Source organism: Meleagris gallopavo, chromosome 5 (genome assembly GCF_000146605.3).
Source record: "Meleagris gallopavo isolate NT-WF06-2002-E0010 breed Aviagen turkey brand Nicholas breeding stock chromosome 5, Turkey_5.1, whole genome shotgun sequence".
Lineage (NCBI taxonomy): Eukaryota > Metazoa > Chordata > Aves > Galliformes > Phasianidae > Meleagris > Meleagris gallopavo.
Window position 1 is genome coordinate 10,843,908 of NC_015015.2, and position 19,021 is coordinate 10,862,928.

The 19,021-nt window shown below is 45.7% G+C and overlaps 1 protein-coding gene across 4 annotated transcripts; it reads right to left on the bottom strand.

The window, feature by feature from the left end:
* Positions 1–626: 626 nt before the first annotated feature.
* On the bottom strand, positions 627–18,731 carry LOC100542897 (tetraspanin-32). 4 transcript variants are annotated; one of them, XM_019615377.2, is made up of 6 exons: positions 18,611–18,731; positions 17,086–17,160; positions 7,421–7,522; positions 6,737–6,829; positions 5,255–5,338; positions 627–3,846 (listed from the first exon to the last, which is right to left on the bottom strand). In XM_019615377.2, the coding sequence occupies exons 2-6, from the start codon at positions 17,125–17,127 to the stop codon at positions 3,751–3,753; spliced, it is 417 nt and encodes a 138-aa protein (XP_019470922.1). In that variant the 5' UTR covers positions 17,128–17,160; positions 18,611–18,731; the 3' UTR covers positions 627–3,750. The 4 variants fall into 4 exon arrangements, 2 of the variants coding, with proteins under 2 accessions (XP_019470922.1, XP_019470923.1); XM_019615378.2 differs by lacking the exon at positions 18,611–18,731 and adding an exon at positions 17,251–17,657; XR_002114984.2 differs by having other exon boundaries at positions 3,763–3,846; positions 4,982–5,338; positions 18,611–18,730.
* Positions 18,732–19,021: the final 290 nt, after the last annotated feature.

Below are 19,021 nucleotides of genomic sequence, written 5' to 3' on the forward strand. Positions count from 1 at the left end.
AAAAAAAAAAAAACACCCCCAGGAGCAGCCATTTAAGTGTGCTTTCACTTTTTCACATTTTTGAGCGGAGTAAAGTAGCAGAGAACAGAGGTGCTCGGTGTGTTTCTTTCATCTGCTGGTCTATCTCCCTTTTCCTCCTCTTCTTCTCCCTGTTTTTGATGCTGCTATAAAGGCCAGTGTCATGCTTGTGGTTTTGGCACAACTATCTATGGGTATGACTCATAGGGCCCCAGAGCAGACGCAGGGCTGAGCAGTATCCCCGCCCCATGCTTTCAGGACAGCTTCTGCAGGGGAACACCAGCAGCTCCACCCTTCACAGATCCCAGCTGGGCTCTGGAAAAAGCCTCATCCACCACAGGGTCCCCATCTATGGTCCGTGTTGGGTAGATGAGCTCTGGACTGAAGTATATAGAGTCATAGAACATCTCAAGTTGGAAGGGATTCTTAAGGATCGTTGACTCTATCTCCTGGCTCCACACAGAGCCACCCAAAAATCAGGCCATGGTGATGCCCCTCCTACTCCCAGACAGTGGGACATCACTCTGGGGGAAGAGTGGAGCTGGCTCTGGTGGGGAGAGCAGGGCAGAGAGCTTCCCGTCCATCTTTGCTTTCTGCATCCCTATATTCCCTTGCTGGGTAAGCAGAGACCTGTAGCATCACCTTGAGTTTCTGCCTCTGCTAACTTCCACAGCAATTCCTTCCATACCGACTGACACTTTAAATATTTACAGCAGGGTATCTATGGTGACAGGCAGGTTATATAAAGAGGAGAAAGAGAAGAGCGGTGGAGGGCAGCAGCAGCTTCCGGAGCTGTCTTGTTTTAGTGCAGGTGCTGCTTTCACAGGCACTGCTTGTGAATAGGAAAGAGAAAGCAAACCCAAGCAAGTTCCTATTTCTACACTGATGTTTTCTCTTCTTCCCCAGCATAGCTAGGAGGGTGAGAGCCCAGCTCAGCAGCCTGGGGAACTGCCGCTGTACCACCCATGTATAATTCATCAGCAGGTGAATAGAGGCTGCAACAGCTCAGTGCCGATGTAACACGGCTAAAAAGAAAACCACTGCATCCGTAAGCAAGCTAATGTGCCTCAGAGTTGAACAACAGAGGTACTCAGCGATGCTAAGGAGAGCAAGAGGGGTAGTTTGCATTAGGAAGGTACAGGCAACCCAAGGGAAGTCAACAGTGAGAGTTAGCAATGAATCTGGGCTCTGCTGAGCCCTCTCACCCAAGTTTGCCAGGCTTCAGAAGGACTCAACAGCACGAGCTCAGGGTTTGAATTCAGATTGCACGGCAAAGGGGAAGTTATAATTTGGTGGCAGCCAGCATTGTCTGTGAGACAGGATATAGCAAAGCAATTTGAAGTCTGAAAGATTCCCACTGTCCCCACAATCAACTTCCTTTTCAGGCTCAGCTTAATTGCTTAACCTAGGCTTGCACAAGGGTTCTGAATCCTTGGTCTTTTACTTCTGCTGTGCAAAAGCCCCACACATCCTCAGCTGCTGTGTGAGGCCTTTTCCTCTTTGCTAGTAGTGCTGCTTGAGAAGTGAAAGCAAAAAGCTGCACCTACTGCTTGATATAAGCAAGCTGTGGCCTTCTTAGGAAGCATGGCCAGGCTGTCTACAGGCACACGGTGAGTCATATGGAAGGCTTTGACCCTTCTGTCCCCATTACTATCCCTCCTCCATGGTTGGGTAAGAGGAGGCAGATGAGGGCTGCAGGCTGTGAAATGGGAACAAAGAGCATGGTATATAGAACAAGTGTTTGTAGAGGGGATTATAACTTGTTTGGATATTTTATTTAAAAAAAAAAAAAAAATCAAACCCCAGCTGTGGTTATAGAGCAGAGGAAGGAGAGGGACATCCAGCCTACCTTGTTGGGAAGAAGTAGCCTAGGTCCTAAGGCATATGCAACTGCATGGGGAACATCTCTTCCCAGCACCACAAGGCTCACTGAGGACAGTCCATTGTGAACAGCCCAGCACTGTGTATTGCAGAAGAGAAGGAATGACAGCCTTCAGCAAGAGATTGGTTTTTATTGAGGACACCAGGAGTCTTGTGTGCTGCCAGCTGGCCTGAGGAATGACAACAGCAGTAGACTTGACAATGACAGCCAGAACTCGCAGTGGAGACTGTCTCTGTGGAGGGTGATGTACTTAAGAACCCCTATATACATATCTCCAAATCTCTTCCCACCACCAGTAAGTGGGTATGTTTGCAGGTGCAGCTGCATGGTAAGCATATCACCACTAAACTGCTCAAATGGGGCTGGTGACTGCCAGGAGAGAGCTGGGTGATGCTCCACAGTGCTTTGGACTCGATCTTGCCTCCAAAGCTCCAATGAAGCTCTGCTTGTACCAGGGCAGAGGGACAAGGAGTCCTGGCTCTTCCTCCCTGAATGCCATTCTTTCCAATATAAAACATCCGCAACCGTTCAAATGCTAACCAGGTCTGGGGAAGTTTACTGCAGGCTGTAATGCAGCAGTCCACATGGAGGGCCCGGAATTGTCCTGAACATCAGCATGGGGTTTTCCTCTTATCTCAATAAGATGAGATCATCTCCAGAAGCTGAGAATCTCAACTGCCACTTACTGTTCTCAACAGGTAAAAGCCACAATGAAGGAGGGAGGTGAAAGCTGCTTCAATGGATATTTTCCATCATTGTAGCTCAGCAGATTTTCCAGCAGGAACTAAATCTATTGCTGTGATGGTTTTCAGCTCAGAAGTGGCTCTGCCTCCTTGCAACGAGGGCAAAGCACACCAGGAAGCCATCATTTCAGCTTGCCTGAGATGTTCAGCTGGCTGAGGCTTTTCAAATTCCTCCTTATTGTTGATAAGGAGGAGAGAAGAGGAAGTGGACATTGTGTTTTACGTGGCTGGAGATCAGTCCATTTCTCCTTAATTTAAACACAAGCCCTGCATGTTCAATATCAAAGTCCTTTTGTATTTCACAGCAGCATAGGTAGGTTAGTGAAGCCAGAAAGAGACAGAATGGAGGCAGTATGTTGAAGGAGCCCACACGAAATTAGTGCAGCACCTAAAAGGCTGATCTAATCCTAAGAATTTCAAAAACCCAAAAGAGGGAGATGCAGAGGGATGCGTCCTTATTCTGCAGGGCTGTTTCAAAACTCACACACTGCTTTCTGATTTATTTTTTTTTCTTAATTTATACCAAGAATTCCAGCAACAGTTTGATAGAGAAAAAAAAACAGTAGTGGTGGGTGGGTGCTGACATACTCCAGGGTGGTCTAAAACCTGAAACCCTGGAGACAACAATGAGCACCGTTCCAGGTAGGAGAGCAAAGCTCCCTGTTTTTCAATACCACACTCACCGTACACATATTTACCAAGATCTGTCCCATGTTACAATCCGAAGCTCTTGCCTAGAGAAGTCACATTTTTTAGGGTCACAGGAAACGTCTCATGTGACATTGCAGAAGTTTGGCTTAATGCTATGATTTTGGATGGGCATTCTTCTGGTTGAGTCCTAGGGGGCTGTGTGTATTCTTGTGCTACACACCATCCTTCTCTCGAGGAGGCAACCTGCATCTGAAGCCCAGGTGCGTCTCAGTCCTCATCCATTCTCAGTGAAGATTCAGGACTACTGTTCTGCAGAGTTCCACCCAGATGTGCAGCTTGGAAATGCACACAAGATGAGCAATACAGTGCCTTCCCAGGGGTTTGGTGGAGGACTCCAGGCATCGACCTACATTGAGAGCTGGCTCTGCCTGGTAGGGAAGCCTGGGAGACAGGCTTCTATCTTCCTTGCAAGGTGTATTTGCCTTTCCGATCCAAGTTGTCACTGAAGTGGATGGAGAACCAGTGGAAAGAAGTCAGAACCATCCCATAAACCTAAAAGGAAATAGACAAGATGGGCGAACAATTAAGTGCTGAATGGAGGAGGATGCTCCAGCTGTGCGAATAAGTGATCCTAAGTGTTGCCTGCTGGTTCGATTGGCACTTCTGAATTTGTTACGTATGAAAGTGTCAGACTGTTCTTGGGGGAGCTCTTTTCCACTAAGAGGGTAAATACAAATTCCAACATGGGATAGAAGGAAAAAAAAAACCACAACCATGTGGTTAAAGCATCTGATTGGAATTAGCACAGCACGACTCCAGCTCGATCCTAAAAATATCCAAAAAGCGAGAAGAAGCCAGGAAACTCAGACTTCAAACTCCTTCCTCAAAACGACCCTCCATGCAAACAAACTCATAATAGCCCTTTGTATACATAACAGAGAGAGGAAAAAAAAATCCTCATGCATTGTTTGGAATAAAATAAAAAACAACAAAAATAAGCCTCCAACACACGCACAGCGCAAGTGCAGAAGACAGCACGCTTCCTTTGCACTGCGCTTTTCCGACGAGCACGCGGTGCTGCATCTGATCACGTCTCAGGATTTGCACAGGCAGCTTATCAAAGTGAGGATGTTGCAGGAGGTGTAGGAAGGGTTGCAACAACACTGTGTTGGCCTCATTGTGCAAATCGTGTGGAGACACGTCTGCCGCAGGGATGGGGACATCAGAGCCGTGGTCCCAGCTGGCTCACTTTGCTCCGCATCCTGCTGTCACAATGGCCACCCTCATGGTGGGATTTCCTTTAGTGCACACTTCAAAGGCTTTCTTGCATTATCTAGCTATAACATCAAGTTGTGGGGGGGAAAATGTGGTATAATACAAGTATATGAGTAGAAAAATACAAAACACTCCAGTGTGGATATAGCTTAAGCAAGATTTCTCCTCACCAAAGAATAATTAGAAAGCAACACCAAATATTCATACATGACTTTCCATTATGCATCAGCTATACATCCTGAGGATTTTCTGAGCAAGAGCTCAGCGGTGCTAAGATCCAATAAAGCCTTAATGCTAAAGCTCTGTGTGCATGTACGTAATTCCATGTAAGTAGAAATGTACCTATAACATTGCCTGATGGCTTTCCTAGCTTACTACTAGCAGTATGAAATACACACACACACACACACACACAAAGTAATCCTCTGGGTTTTCTTGAGAAGTCTTCTAATCTTCATTGTGTTAAGGTGGATCCAAATCCCTAAATGCACACTGGTCAGGAGAACTTTCCCCATCTTAAGAGCAGCATAGAGATACCACAGAAGAAGTTTCCGTGGTGGAGGCCATCACCATTGATTTTTTCAGTGCTCATCTTCAAAACCCCTCAAGTCCCCAGGTACTTGGGACTTATTTAGGATACAAGTCTCCTGTGGGGTCAGGAGCACACAGGAACAGACACAGCTACCGTGAAGCCGATGGTGATGCCCAGGAGTGTGGAGACAAAGCCCATGTGCTTCTTCAGGAAGCCATGCATCTCTTGTAGGCAGTCCTGGAAGGAGAGAGCAGCTCAGGTGGGTAGAAAAACACCTGCAGTATATTTTCCACTACTACAATACGTCTATGATTTTCTTACTACGATGCATTTCAGTCTGCAGAGGATGTGTGTACACACAGCTGGTGTGGTCACGCACAGTGTTATTTTCTTCCTCTGGGAAACAAAGAGGGTGATGTGAAGAGACAGGAAAGCAGAGTATATCATAATGCTGCGTGTTCCCCAAAGATACTAACAGCTCAGCATTGAAGGTGCCACTAGCATTATTATATATTAGCATTAAGCACTCTGGCAACACCACTGAAATCCAGTGGGCGATAGCCAAGAGTCATTTCAAGAATGCACAAAGCCTGCCCTTGACTTTGTAGAACAAGGTAAAAGGGCTTACGGTCCCACAGCATCAGCACATGAGTGAATACATTGCAGCAACCAAATGCTGTGGTTCCCTCCAACCAAATGCAAACCATTGGTGGGGCTGACCAAAGGCACAGTGCCCAGGGCTGCTTTACTCTTTCTTCCTGCTCTTTGAGCTGAGGTTTACTTCATTTCGAGGCTGGATTTTCCAGGAGGCAGCTGGAAACCATGGGTTAACACGTACTGGTGCATCAAAGGGTTGTGTTACTGCTTATCATAGAATCATCATATCATTAAGGTTGGCAAAGACCTCTAAAATCATCTAGTCCAACTGTTCACCTACCACGAGTAGCGCCCAATAAACCATGTCACTCAGTGCCACATCTCCACAGTTCCTGAATACCTCCAGGCACAGTGACTCCCCCACCTTCATGGGCAGCCTGTACAAATGCCTCACCACTCTTTCTGAGAAGAGATTTTTCCTAATATCAAACTTGAACCGCCTCTGACACAATTTGAGGCCATTACCTCTTGTACTGTCAAGACACAATAGCAATATTTCCACATAGCTGTCTGTAGCAACACCATTTGTTTTTCCTAGGGACAACTCATTCTGATGCTAGTTTTGTTATTCCAGTGGGAAAAATCATACAAGAGATTTACTCAGACTATGAAGTCTATGTTACAACTTCAGTGCACGCACAGTCTAATACTGGAGGGCTCTTCAGTACTTCATTGGCATATTGCAACCAAATATAAAGTCTGCTTGATGAAGCTACTGCTGGACAACATAATCCTGCTTTATGAGTTTCTCATTTAAATTTTTAATACCTGCTTAATGCCCTTGGGAAAAGGAATTACAGTCAACGTGTGCTCTTTCAACATTTGCTGTTAGCAGAACACGTTTTAAGCCTTAGAGACCAGAACCATGTGACAAATTCAATAGTGTTTTTCCATCAGACCCATGCCTGTGTAATCACACAACCTCCACACATGCAGAAGACGAGGAGGCCGGAGAAAAGCAACAGAGAAGCAACTTACCCGTCCAGCAGCCCATTCTGTGCCAGGATGGCACATCTTGTGCTCGACAGCAGCTGTGTCTCCAAGAGGAGAGTGCTTCCCACAGCACAGGAACTGCAAGAGAGGGCAGGGTGGTAAATGGGGCTGTGAGGAGCAAAGCAGGTAGGCAAGATGTACTCGCAGTGATGGAAGATAAACACACAACACTAGATAAGGATTGTTTCACCATCAATTACAGTGGCCAAACTAAGTAAGTGCCTACCATGCTATGCATTCCAGGTCATTGGGTTTGGGAGACAGCTAGCAACTTACAACATTGCAAGAACTCACATTATCACAGAATCATCTGAATTGGAAGGGACCCTTAGAGGTCATCTGGTCTACCTCCTCTGCAATGAACAGGGACACCTACAGTTATATCAGGTACACAGAGCCCTCTATTCTTCACCAGCAATAGGTGCAAGGGTAGGCAGAAGTAATCAAGTCCAAGTAGTTCTGTTGGATTATATAGAATTCTCACCCTCTCTATACTTGACTGAAGGTGCTAGGAAGGTGTATATGGCTGCCCTCATACTACATATGGACTTGACAAAAGGCTGGTTCCAGAGGAGAACAGTACTACAGCACTGGTGAAGCAGAGCATGTTGGAATCAATGGGCAGATGCTCCAGAAAAAGGGTTCTGTGAAGTCTGGAGGATAACTTACTACTTCATGGATGAGAGTCAGCTCGTGCCTCTTGGAGCTAGAGCCATTCCTCCTCACCTCCTCGTACACAAGGTCGTACACATCCAGCATACTGTCCTCCACCTGCAAGAGAGGCAAACATCTGTACAGTGCACCAAGATGAGCACAGCAGCTGTCCATTTGGCTTACAGCTGAAGCTTTTGGCCAGTTTTGGATGTATTGTCAAAGAAATACAGAAACAGAAGTGCCTGTGACATATGTGCCTCCACATCCCTCGTGTCCTGCAAGGTGGAGGTGACAACATCATCTTGTTCTGAAAAGAGATTATAAAGACAAGTATCTGCCATCTTGCTAAAACATAAAGGTGAGAGCACCTCCGGTGGACAGCAGTGATGGAAGAGTTCCTCTGAATTAAGCTCAAAAAATAACGGAGATCTGATTCACTCCATGGTGAATCAGATCCTAAATATTTACTAAAAGCACGAGAACTTGCAGCTTGACGAATCCCAGCCAACTCCTGCTCAGCTTTCAATGGAAAAATATGACAATTGCTTTTAGCGCCAGGAAAAAAAAAAAAAGAAAAAAAAAGATTTATTTCTTCCTTTCATTTCCCCTTGCTTCCCTGCCCATATTGATCTGAACAGGCTGAAGGCAACACTTGGCTCTCAGAGCAGAGAATCGATCCACAGGACAGAGGGAATGGGGTGGAACGAGGATTCCTGGAGCAAGGCCCCCGCTCAGCACTCCAACGTGGATGTGCATACCATTCTCCCTCTAGGAAAAACTTAAACCCCAATAAAAAGCAAAACATTCAGACTTTCCTAACTTCAGGTACGCCATAAAGCAGCTTCCCAGTAGCAGCAATTAAGTAAATTAATTCAGTAAAAAAAGCTTACTTCCACTGAAGAATTGGATTAACAATAATGAAAAAAGGGATAATTTTTCATCCTACTCTTGTGGTGTTGTTACTTTTATATCCCTCATTACCCATAGTCCTTTCAGTACCTGAAACAGCCTGCAGGAAACTGGGGAAGAACCGAATCTGAAAGGCAGAGTAGTGATGGGGCAAGGATAATGGCTTTAAACTAAGAGAGAGGAGTCTTAGGTTAGATATAGAGAAGAAATCCTTTATTCAGAGTGGTGAGGCACCGGCTGCCCAGAGAAACTGCGTGTGCCCCATTCCACCCTGGAAGCTCTTAAGGCCTTGAGCAGCCTGATCTGGTGGAAGGATGATCATACAAGGTCCCTTCCAACCCAAACCATCCTACGATTCAAAATATTCTGCTGCAGATAGCATATGCTCCACGCTGCATTGTAAGTACAGTGAGCAGTGCAGCTGCATGCAGTACTTCACTGAACACAATCAGACAAAACCCATTTCTAAAGAGACTTCTTATTTTAGACGTCCCACAGTAACATCAAGCATTTCGACTGAGGCCGTTAGAAGAAAGGCAGGTGATGGAAAAGGTTGAAGGAATGAGATTCCTATGACAAACCTATGGCAGAAATGTTTTTCAACAGTAGGAAACAGCAAGAGAAGAGCTACAGGCAGGCACTGCTTCACAGCCTTCTCAACCACAGCCACAGTGATATCAACGAGGAGAAAATAATCTCCAGACACATCATGGCTACTGAAGACTTCAATTACACAGTGTTCCTAAGCTTACTTCTAAGCTGTGTTCTTCTTTAGGTACTGATTTTTCATTTTCCCAAGCGGCCTCCGAAAAGCAAAACCACAAAGGATTAAATGGAAATTATTTTATAGCAATGATTTCCTTTTAGAACACATGTCTGGGCAAGCCTGAAAGTACAGTCTGCTGATTAGTCCTTCTCAGTGCTTCTATCCAGCAATTGCATCTAGCATTTGTTTCCTCTGAATACACGATTCAGATTGCAGTAAGGCACCAAACATCGAACTACAAAGCCTGCTTTCTTTCTTTTTTTTTTTCCCCTCTTTTCAAATAAAGAGAGAATTGACTGTAACTTCTCCACATCATCTTGATGAGTTTTGCCAGAATGATTTGATTTTGGAGGGGAAAGTAGCTGCCTTAAGACAAGCGCCAGTTGGTTTACACAGATTACTGCAGAGAGCTTTCTGGTTTAAGTATTGCAAAGGTAGGTGTCAAGTCCTAAATCCCCACATTTATCACTGCTGTTTCCTTTTATGCAGGGGACCGTGCCAGAGAGCATAGGAGGTATAACAGGAGGACAGCCAAAGGCTGCAGTAATAATTCACCATATCATAGAATGGCTTGGATTGGAAGGGACCTCAAGGATCATCAAGCTCCAATTCCCACTTCGCATGCAGGGCCACCAACCTCCCCATTTAATACTACACCAGGCTGCCCAGAATCCCATCCAACCTGGCCTTGAACACCTCCAAGGACGGGGCATCCACAACCTCTCTGGGCAACCTGTTCCAGCACCTCACCACTCTCATAGTAAAGAGCTTCCCCCCGATATCCAACCTAAATCTTCCCTCCTTGACCGTCTCACCAACTTGCCTGCCCAAGATGGGGTTATGTTTATGCTCAGAGCTCAGCCATCGCACTTGGCAGCCTCTACCCAGACCAAAATGGCACACAGCCTCATGCATGTCTAATGATGGGAAAAAATAAAAACTGAAAGTGTCAGACAAAGTCACCAGATGGGTTCATGACACTGCCTTATTTGTGACAGTGTTTATTTTGTTCACACAAATTCATCCCTCAACTTTCCTGTGAGCAGAACACGGCATAGTGAAGAGAGTACTTCACGGCTTTGCTCCAAATTGCCATAAATTCCTATCACACACTCAATTTTCATTCCACCACCCCAAAATAATTGCTTTTTTTTTCTTGCAGCAGGTGTCAGAGAAAAAAAAATTAATCAGGGTGCTTTCTCTCCCAATTAGGCAACCAGATGCTTTTTGAGTGGTTATGCTGATACTCTTTATAAAGTGCTTTAAGAAAGCCACAGCTGTCCTCATCCCTTAATAACTCAGCAGATAACACATAACCAGCAGAGACAGAGAAAAGAAAGCTTGTGTGGGCTTCCCCTACAGAGATCCTATGCTTCCACTCCCACATTTTCACCACTCTGGTCACATGAGTTTACCTCTTCCTGATGAAGCACTGATGACTTACCACATGATTCAAAGATGCTTACAATGAACGCTGTGACCTGTTCCTGGAGGAGGTCAGTGGCTCAATGCCTGGATGGAGATTGGTGACAAGTGCTATACCCTCGGGGGTCAACCCATGCAGAACCTCCCCTATGAGGACAGGCTGAGAGAGCTAGGGCTGTTCAGGCTGGAGAAGAGAAGGCTCTAGGGAGACCTGAGAGCAGCCTTTTATTATCTAAAGGGGTACTGAAAGAAAGAAGAGGACATTCTTTGGCAGGATCTGTCGCTACAGGACCACAGGAAATGGTTTCAAACTGAAAGAGGAGAAGTTTAAACCAGATATAGGAAGAAGTTTTTTACAGTAAGGGCAGTGAGGCACTGGCACAGGTTGTCCAGAGAGATGGTGGAAGCCCCATCCCTGGAGACATTCAAGATCAGGCTGAACAGGGCTCTGAGCACCTGATCTAGTGTAGGTGTCCCCGTTCATTGCAGGGGAGTTGGACCAGACGGCCTTTAATGGTCCTTTCCTACACAAAAGATTCTAGGAGTATTACTGCACAAAGATATCCCTTGGAAGGAAAATGCACTTCCAGTGCTTATCTGTTAGAAAACAAACAAACAAACAAAGCAGTGACAGCTGAAGATGGAGCATCAGCTGGGCTTGAGAAAAATCTCCAGGTTAAGTGGTAAGAAGGTCACACCTCAGAGTAATTCTTTTCCCAGAAGAAGCTTGGCAAAATATTCCAACTCTAAATTAGTCAAATAATTGCTGTCTCCCGTGTCTGTCTGCATTCCTTAATGAAACATTAATTTAGAGGTGATAGAGATAGGTTTGCAGATGCAACAAATGGAAAATCACCGAGATTGATGCTGCTGACATCAAGCAACTTAATAGAGCAGCATTTTTCACTTAGAGTAAAAGAAAGAAGGAATTTTGAGACTGTTTATTATGCTCTATATCCTCTACACTCCCTAAAGAAGCAGGATTTATGATTTCAGGAAGGCGTTTAGTCTGTCTAAACCACTTGTGTTCTTTCCTATCTGTTCACTGCTGCCGAGAGGGATGCACTTGGTGTCAGTAAGGCAGTGTTTTAAGTCGCAAAATTGGAATAAAGTGGTTGTCACCCTCTACACCATTCCTTGTTCCAGTATGAAAACCCAGTCATTGCAAGTTGGAGCTTTATGCTTCCCTAACAGCACTTCAGCTCCCTTCCTCGCCCCCGCATCGGGCTTCCTCCAGCCGAGAGCTCACAGCTGCAGAAACACAGCCAGCATGCAAAGCAGAGCAGAGCAGCTCGGAGCTCCCACCTCCAGATGGGTGACATCAGGAGATGCTGCTCCCCTCGGATGCTGGAGGTCACTGGAGACTGTTGATGGAGTAAGAGCAGGGAGACCCAAATGAGTCTTATAGACTAAGTGGTTTTCATCTGATATATATGTACCTTAAACACACACACACACACACACACACACACACACACACACACACACAAAACAAATATTTATTTAAATAAACTAGTGCACTTTCCCCCTCTTACCGGTTTTGGGACAGCAAGAGTCTTTTTTTGTTCATCACTGATAGTACATGCAAATAGAGGGGGAAAGAAAAGCTGCTGTGAAACCATAAAGCCCACAGCAGCAACACTTTGCTGAGCCATTTCTCTCCAATTCCAGCACCTTCTGCTGCTGTAAGTGGTTTGCATAAGGAGCTGATAAAAATGCTGACCTGCTTCACTGCTCCCCTCCTATCTCAGCATTGCCTTCCCGAAACACAGATGCAGGCAGAGCTCCTCCAGGGGCAGAGCCCAGCTCAGAGCAGCAGCACTGGCAGCCAAAGTGCTCAGCAGCTGCCAGCTCTGGGACGGGTGACTCACTGCTTTCCAGAGCAGGGACACAGCTCTGCTTCTGTGGGACGGAATGCTGCCTGGAGGCAGGGGAACACCAAACCACACCAGTCCCCAGTGCACCAGCTTGCACCCTGCCTGCCAAGCAGGTCAGATACATGCATGTAAGTACGTACACAGATGCACACAGAGTCATTTGAGTTGGAAGGGATGTCTAAAGGACACCTGGCCCAACTCCCCTGCAATGAACAGGGAGCCTACAACTCAATCAGGCTGCTCAGAGCCATGTCTGGCCTGACCTTGAATGTCTCCTTTCAGCTGCTGTTAAGCAAACCTCATTTCTTACCTCCACACCCCAAACCAACAGCAAAAGCTTGGCAGAAGTCTGGTTGTTACACCAAAGGTTTCTTTCTCCTTAATTCTCCATACCCGATGCTGCACCTCTAGTTATAGATACCAGTCTCAGTGTGCCAAGGTCCTCCTGTTTCTTTGTTATCTTTTTTATAGTTAAGTATTTCAGTTCACAATATTTTATAACAGAATTGCTGAACCACAATGCTGGCAAGGGCACTCACAGCTGCCACCGCTCAGATCCAACCATTTATGAACCTCTCAGTTTTGTGGTCAAGCCATCGCTCACCTGCAACATGTGCAACTGGCATCATTCAAGACTGCTTCATCATAGAAAAACACCAAAACTGCTTTCAGATAGGGAAAAAAAAAAAAAAAAAAAGGGAAAAAGTTGCATCAGCAACAGATCTGATTCCAGGTGAGCACCATCACCCATAGAATCATTTGAGTTGGAAGAGACCCTTGAAGGCCATCTGGTCCAACTCCCCTGCAATGAACAAAGATACCTACACTAGATCAGATGCTCAAGAGTCCCATCCAACCTGACCTTGGGTGTCTCCAGGGACAGAGCACCCACAACCTCTCTGGGCAACCAGCACCAAGGTCATGTGAGCCTGGAAGCATCATCCCATACTGGGGCAATGGGAACTGTTGGCTGGAGCTGCTAGAGGCAGCAGCTCCAGCTGCAGCTCTGCAGAGAAAAGCAGAAAAGGGGCCGCGGGTTCAGAGCTGGGGCAACAATAAATAATGAAGCATGAGTGCCTCAGCAGTACGTCAGACAAAGGGGCGTACTGTCTCCTATGTGATGGGAACACAAACATGGGAGAGATGCATGATATTTAGGGAAGGGGAGGAGGAGGGGTTTTCTCCTTCCTTTTCTATTTTTTTTCTTTTTTTTTTTTCCATATTTCTGAAAAAGCAAAAAGCTCAGTGCTTACTTTAGAGCAGTTGTGCCTGGTAGCATGAATAACATCAGGAACAAGGAAGACATCAGACTATTTCTGTTGTTTTAACAGCCAAATCCCCACTTTTTGTGAAGGCCCTTTAAAGACCTCTGCAAGTGGCTGCAGCCCTGTCACAGCTCTGCTGCATCAAGAAGGAACCAGTGTGCTCTGATTCCGGTTTCATAAAGTACTTAACCTACCTCCAGCTTGCATTTAAGTCCCATTAAAATCACTGTGATATAAGCTTGTATTTAAGCATTGCCTTAGGTGAGGCCATCACCTCGTACTGGACTCTGTAGAAGCTGGCCCCAGTATAAAGCAAAGCAAAGCCAAGCAACCCTACATCCAAAGGGCATGGGAAATCAGGTGTGCACACCAGAAGAGTGGTCAGATACCCAACAGATGCACACTGACAGCCTGAGCAGGATGAAGGGTGCATGGTGCAGCAGCTCAAATCATCACCTGCTGCGAGGCTTTGGGTATGTCATCAGTTCCTCTTTTTATTTTTCCTGGCATTCCATGGCAAAGGGAACTGTTCCTCTAGTCCAGCCCAGGAGAAACATGGCACCACTGCACCATTTCTTGGCTTCAAGTGTCTCCCAGCATCAGGAGGTAAATCATAATTTACTTGCTTTTAAGCCAACATTTACTTTCTATCAAATCTACGTAATTAAGAGGCACCTTCTGATGCTGAACTGCCTTCAGCAGTTCTATTTCTGCTGATTCACCCTCCCAGCTCATGAAGCTGCTGGGAGCATTCCCTATGCTGCTGCAGAGAAAAAACAAAATGTGACACAGCAGATCCCTAGGCCTTTCCCTCAGCAAAGCCCAGAGACAAGGCCCCCAAATCTGTTTTGTGTTTGTCATCAGGAACACCCAAAGCCCTTCTCAGCTATAATAGAGCACCCAGAAAGCTCAGGAATCATAGAATGGTTTGAGTTGGAAGGGACCCTTAAAGGCGATCTGGTCCAACTCCCCTGCAATGAACAGGGATACTTACACTAGATCAGGTGCTCAGAGCCCCATCCAACCTGACCTTGAATGTCTCCAGGAACAGGGCTCCTACCATCTCTCTGGGCAACCTGTGCCAGTACCTCACCATCCTCACTGTAAAGCATTTTTTTCTTATATCCAATCTAAACCTCCCCTGTTCTAGTTTGAAACCATTTCCAGCTCTTCCCTCCAGCCTCTGCAGGCAGGTTTCTCCAGCAGCAGTTAATGTGCAAAGAGAGAAGGAGAGCTGGCAGGTCTGCAGGAGGAGGCAGCCGCCCAGTGAGCTGTGCCAGCTATGGCATAAACCTACATCCATCCTCAGGTCCCAGCTGCACCAGGCTGCGCTGGGCAGTGGTTTATGGGAAAGGAGTTGCCTTCAAAATAACTTCTGTCTTGGAAAAGAAGACTCAGCTCCTTGGCTTCAAGAACCAGGACTTCCTAATGTGGCTGGAAACAGAAAACCCCATCCTGTCGGTGGTTGTCAGAGCTGTTCAAAGTGAGGTCACCTTTGCTACCCTTCTTCACATGTCATTCTCTCATTGGCAGTCACTGGTGCCACTCCTCTAAGAGATTAGTGACACTCTCCCACCAGAAGACAGCTAAAGCAGTTTGCCAGCAGGCTAATTACGCTGATCACCACTGATCTCATAGAACTCAAGTTGCATTGCCAGAGAGACAGGTGGAGGATCTGAAATGTCACTCTTAGTTCTCCTTCCCCCATTTTGTCCATTTTTTCTTTGCAGAACCCCCCAGACAAGCATGCAGTGGGAAGGAGTAAGTTATTTTTTCAACATTAACTCCTCTGAATTTATGCAGACAGATGGATGCAAAGAAGATGGTACAGAAGAGGGCATAAAACATAAAACCCAGTTATTGACCACCACGGACAGACCCATAGAGCAAGGAATAATCACAATACTGAGTGGAGGATTCAGACTCTCGGGGTAAAGCACAATAAATCTCAGATTCTTGTTTTTCACATGTCTGGTAGAAGTTGTTCTACAAAGACTGGTGACATCGAGTCTGTCTGGGATGCAGGTAACTTGAAAGTAAAAGAGACATGACTGATCTCTGAAAGAACAGGAGCTATAGGAAGTCAGAAGAACAGCAGAGATTGGAAAATGAGAAACATTCATGTTTTGTTTACAGTGTCCAAGTCTGAGAAAATGGACTATTTACAGATAAGTTGTCTTTTTCTCCTGTCCTGCATAGCTTCTCTGTAAGAAGCAATGTAAACAACTGGTCTCTAAGGGAGCCAAAGGCAAGCAGGGCACTTTGCCTTCTACTGCCAAAATCATTCTTCAACTGAACATGGGACTTTTCCATTCCAGATGATTCTCAGTAAAAAGGATTTGCTCTATAAAGGGAATTCAGGTGTTTTTTAATCAAGAGGATTAACACACAGTAAGAATCTGCTGTAAGGAAACCAGGATTGGGACACACTCATATCTGCATTCCTTCCTTGCTAGAGAGACAAGTTTTTTCAAGCAAAACCAGATTTCTAAGCGTTTTGTAAGTGATACTCCTAATTAAATCTTTCCTCATTTCCAGCCCGTCTTAATTTTCATCTTTGCAAAAAGAGAAACCCAGGAGGATCTCCAACAGCATTTTAATTTTTCTGTCATCAGAAACACTGCTGGCTTTCCTTATCTGGAAAGTAGACACTGAACAAAAAACTCTCATCTTGCCTAGGAAAAACTATTTCTGTTTTGTTACAGTCAGTATTAAAAACCAAGTACTGAAGGTAACCATAACATGTGGAAGCATTTATGGACAAAGCACTTGAAAAAAAAAACAACAACCAACTAGATAAGGATTTGAAGCAAAAATGCTACTGGACTATCCGTATCCACCCCATGTTTGCAAAGTAGCTGGACAAACTGATAGAGGGAAAAAAGAAAAAAAAAAGTGCCAAGGGAATCACTGGCAAAGGGCAAGAAGCAAGCGGTCAGTCCTAAGCCACAAAGCGTTAGCATGGGGGAAAACTATGTTGTAAACACAGCTCCTGGGTGGTTGCCCTGGAAGTCAGCAGAGGTGGAGGTGGCCACAACCCACTGCAACCTTTGAACAGAGGCTCCCAGCTGACATTACCCAGAACTGGACCTGATGCTATGCAGCATTTCAGAAAATCATAACTTCTCAAGAGTCAAGCAGCTCATTTTTCAAAAGCAACCTCCCAAAACCACTTAAAGCAAGTCTCATATCTTGTCTTACCTGGACATTTGCCCTGTTCAAAGGTTTGTACAGCAAGCATTCTATGCTCCCCTCTCCCTCTAGATACCCTGCAGGGAAAGGCAGCCCTGCTCTTGCAAAGGATAGATGTAACACAACATGCAGCCTATAGACCTTGATGAGGGTGGCTTAATTACCACCAGCTGCCCCTTCTAGGATAGAAATCACTGCAAAACCTGTGAAGAAAGTCTCTTGGCATCTCCTGCAAAGAGTGCTTACCTCTGTGCTGTGCATGTATCTCCAGCAGAGAGCTGGTATCATCCCACAGAAGGCCAGAGCAAAGCAGAAAAATGCCTGGGAAGAAAGAGAATACCACCACCAGTTACAACAGGGAGAAAAAACATCCATTTGAAAACACCCTAGGAACACAGTTAGTGTGCTCACATGAGCAAGTCTGGTTAAAGCTAGAGCAGAGCACCACTTTCTTTTGGTGTGCCCTGTATTGCTGTTAGTTGTCAGGAGTGGGATGTGTGTTGTGATTCTCCATCAGGAACCAGTGATTACAATGTGGCTATTTAAAGTGATTGACCAAAAAAGCACTCAGCTTCCTATGGGATGATTAACCTAAATCTTCCCAAGGAGATCTCATTCGCTCAGCAAAGGGTTTCATGGTGGGGAAAAACTGCCTGGATAGTCCATATATGCATACAACAGGCAGATGGAGAGCAGCCAGTGTTGGGGAAGAAGCTGGGCTTCTCCTGACCCATGTCTCAGCACTGGCCACACTGTGTTGTTCAGACAAAAGGATGACAGAAACGCAACCAAGGCCACCAAGTGACCCTGGAGAGCCCAAACAATGCAGCAGTGACACAGGAGGTAGCCAGACTCTATCCTCCTCCCCAGGCATAAGGCTGGAAGTCAGGCACGCCGTCGTGTTATTTGAACAAATCTAATCTCAAACAAAACCCGGACCTGATATAAACATCGAGTGTCTGTTGTGACAGCTGGGCCAAGGGCCCCGATAACACACACACACACACACAAAAGTGGCTGTAAAATATTTGAAGGCCAATTGGAGGTGTTCAAGAACCATGGAGATGTGGCACTGAGGGATGTGGTCAGTGGGTATGGTGGGGATGGGTTGGTGGTTGGACTGCAGGATCTTAGAGGTCTTCTCCAGCCTTAACGATTCTACGACTCTCTGAGCACTCCCCTTAAATGATTCCCTTTGCAAGTTTTTCCATGTTTCCTCTTCCAAAATGGAGCTATGTAGCAGGCAGAGTCACCCATCTGATCATAGCTCATTCTATTTTTTCTCCCTACGAATATTCCAACAGAGGCTGAGACCTCATAAAAATTAAATCATAGAATCACAGAATGGCCACAGAAGGGATCTCAAGGATCATGAATCTCCAACCCCCCTGCCACGTGCAGGGCCACCAACGTCCCCAATTTAATACTAGACCAGGCTGCCCAGGGCCCCATCCAATCTGGCCTTGAACAAATCATTCACAAAAGTTTATCGAATTCAAGCTTAAGGGAATAAAGAAGAGTAACTTTTGCTTTAGAGGTGTAGTTTTTCAGAGAAAGGAAGAAAAAAGGAAAATAAAAAAGAAAGAAAGACTCCCAAAACCTCCACGTACTGCAAGAAAGGAAAATGTGTTACATCAAATCCTGGAAATGAAAGCAAAAATGCCAGCAAGATGGATAATCAGATTGTTCCTCACTGGAACCAGCCCTTGCATTTTGCTGCCTCTTTGCATGAACCCCTGAACAAATTGCATAGGAAAGTCAATAATTTTACCTGATTTTAGATGAAAATCAGGCTTGAAAAACCAGAAAATTAAGGCAGGTTGAAAAGCTTCACTGACAGCAATGGGAAAGATCTCTCATGTGAACTTGGACAGCATTGATGTGTCACCAGTGTTTCTCCCCCTGGCTCTCTCATCCTTCCAGCACTTGCACCATCACTGTCTGTGGCTCAGCTCCACCCCAGCCCTCCAGTGTGTGCTCTCCCTTCTGCCTGCGGCTCTGGGAGCAGAGAGAGGCCCCTCGGGAGCCTGCAGCCGGTGCAAAGCAATTACATGGCTCCCAGAACATCTCATAAATGAATTATGGGCTGTACTCTCCTCATGCCAGCCAAAAGGCTTTTGGAAGCACAACTTTGTAATTACATTAGAAGGCATTTGGAGGAAGAAAAATAAGGCAAAACAGA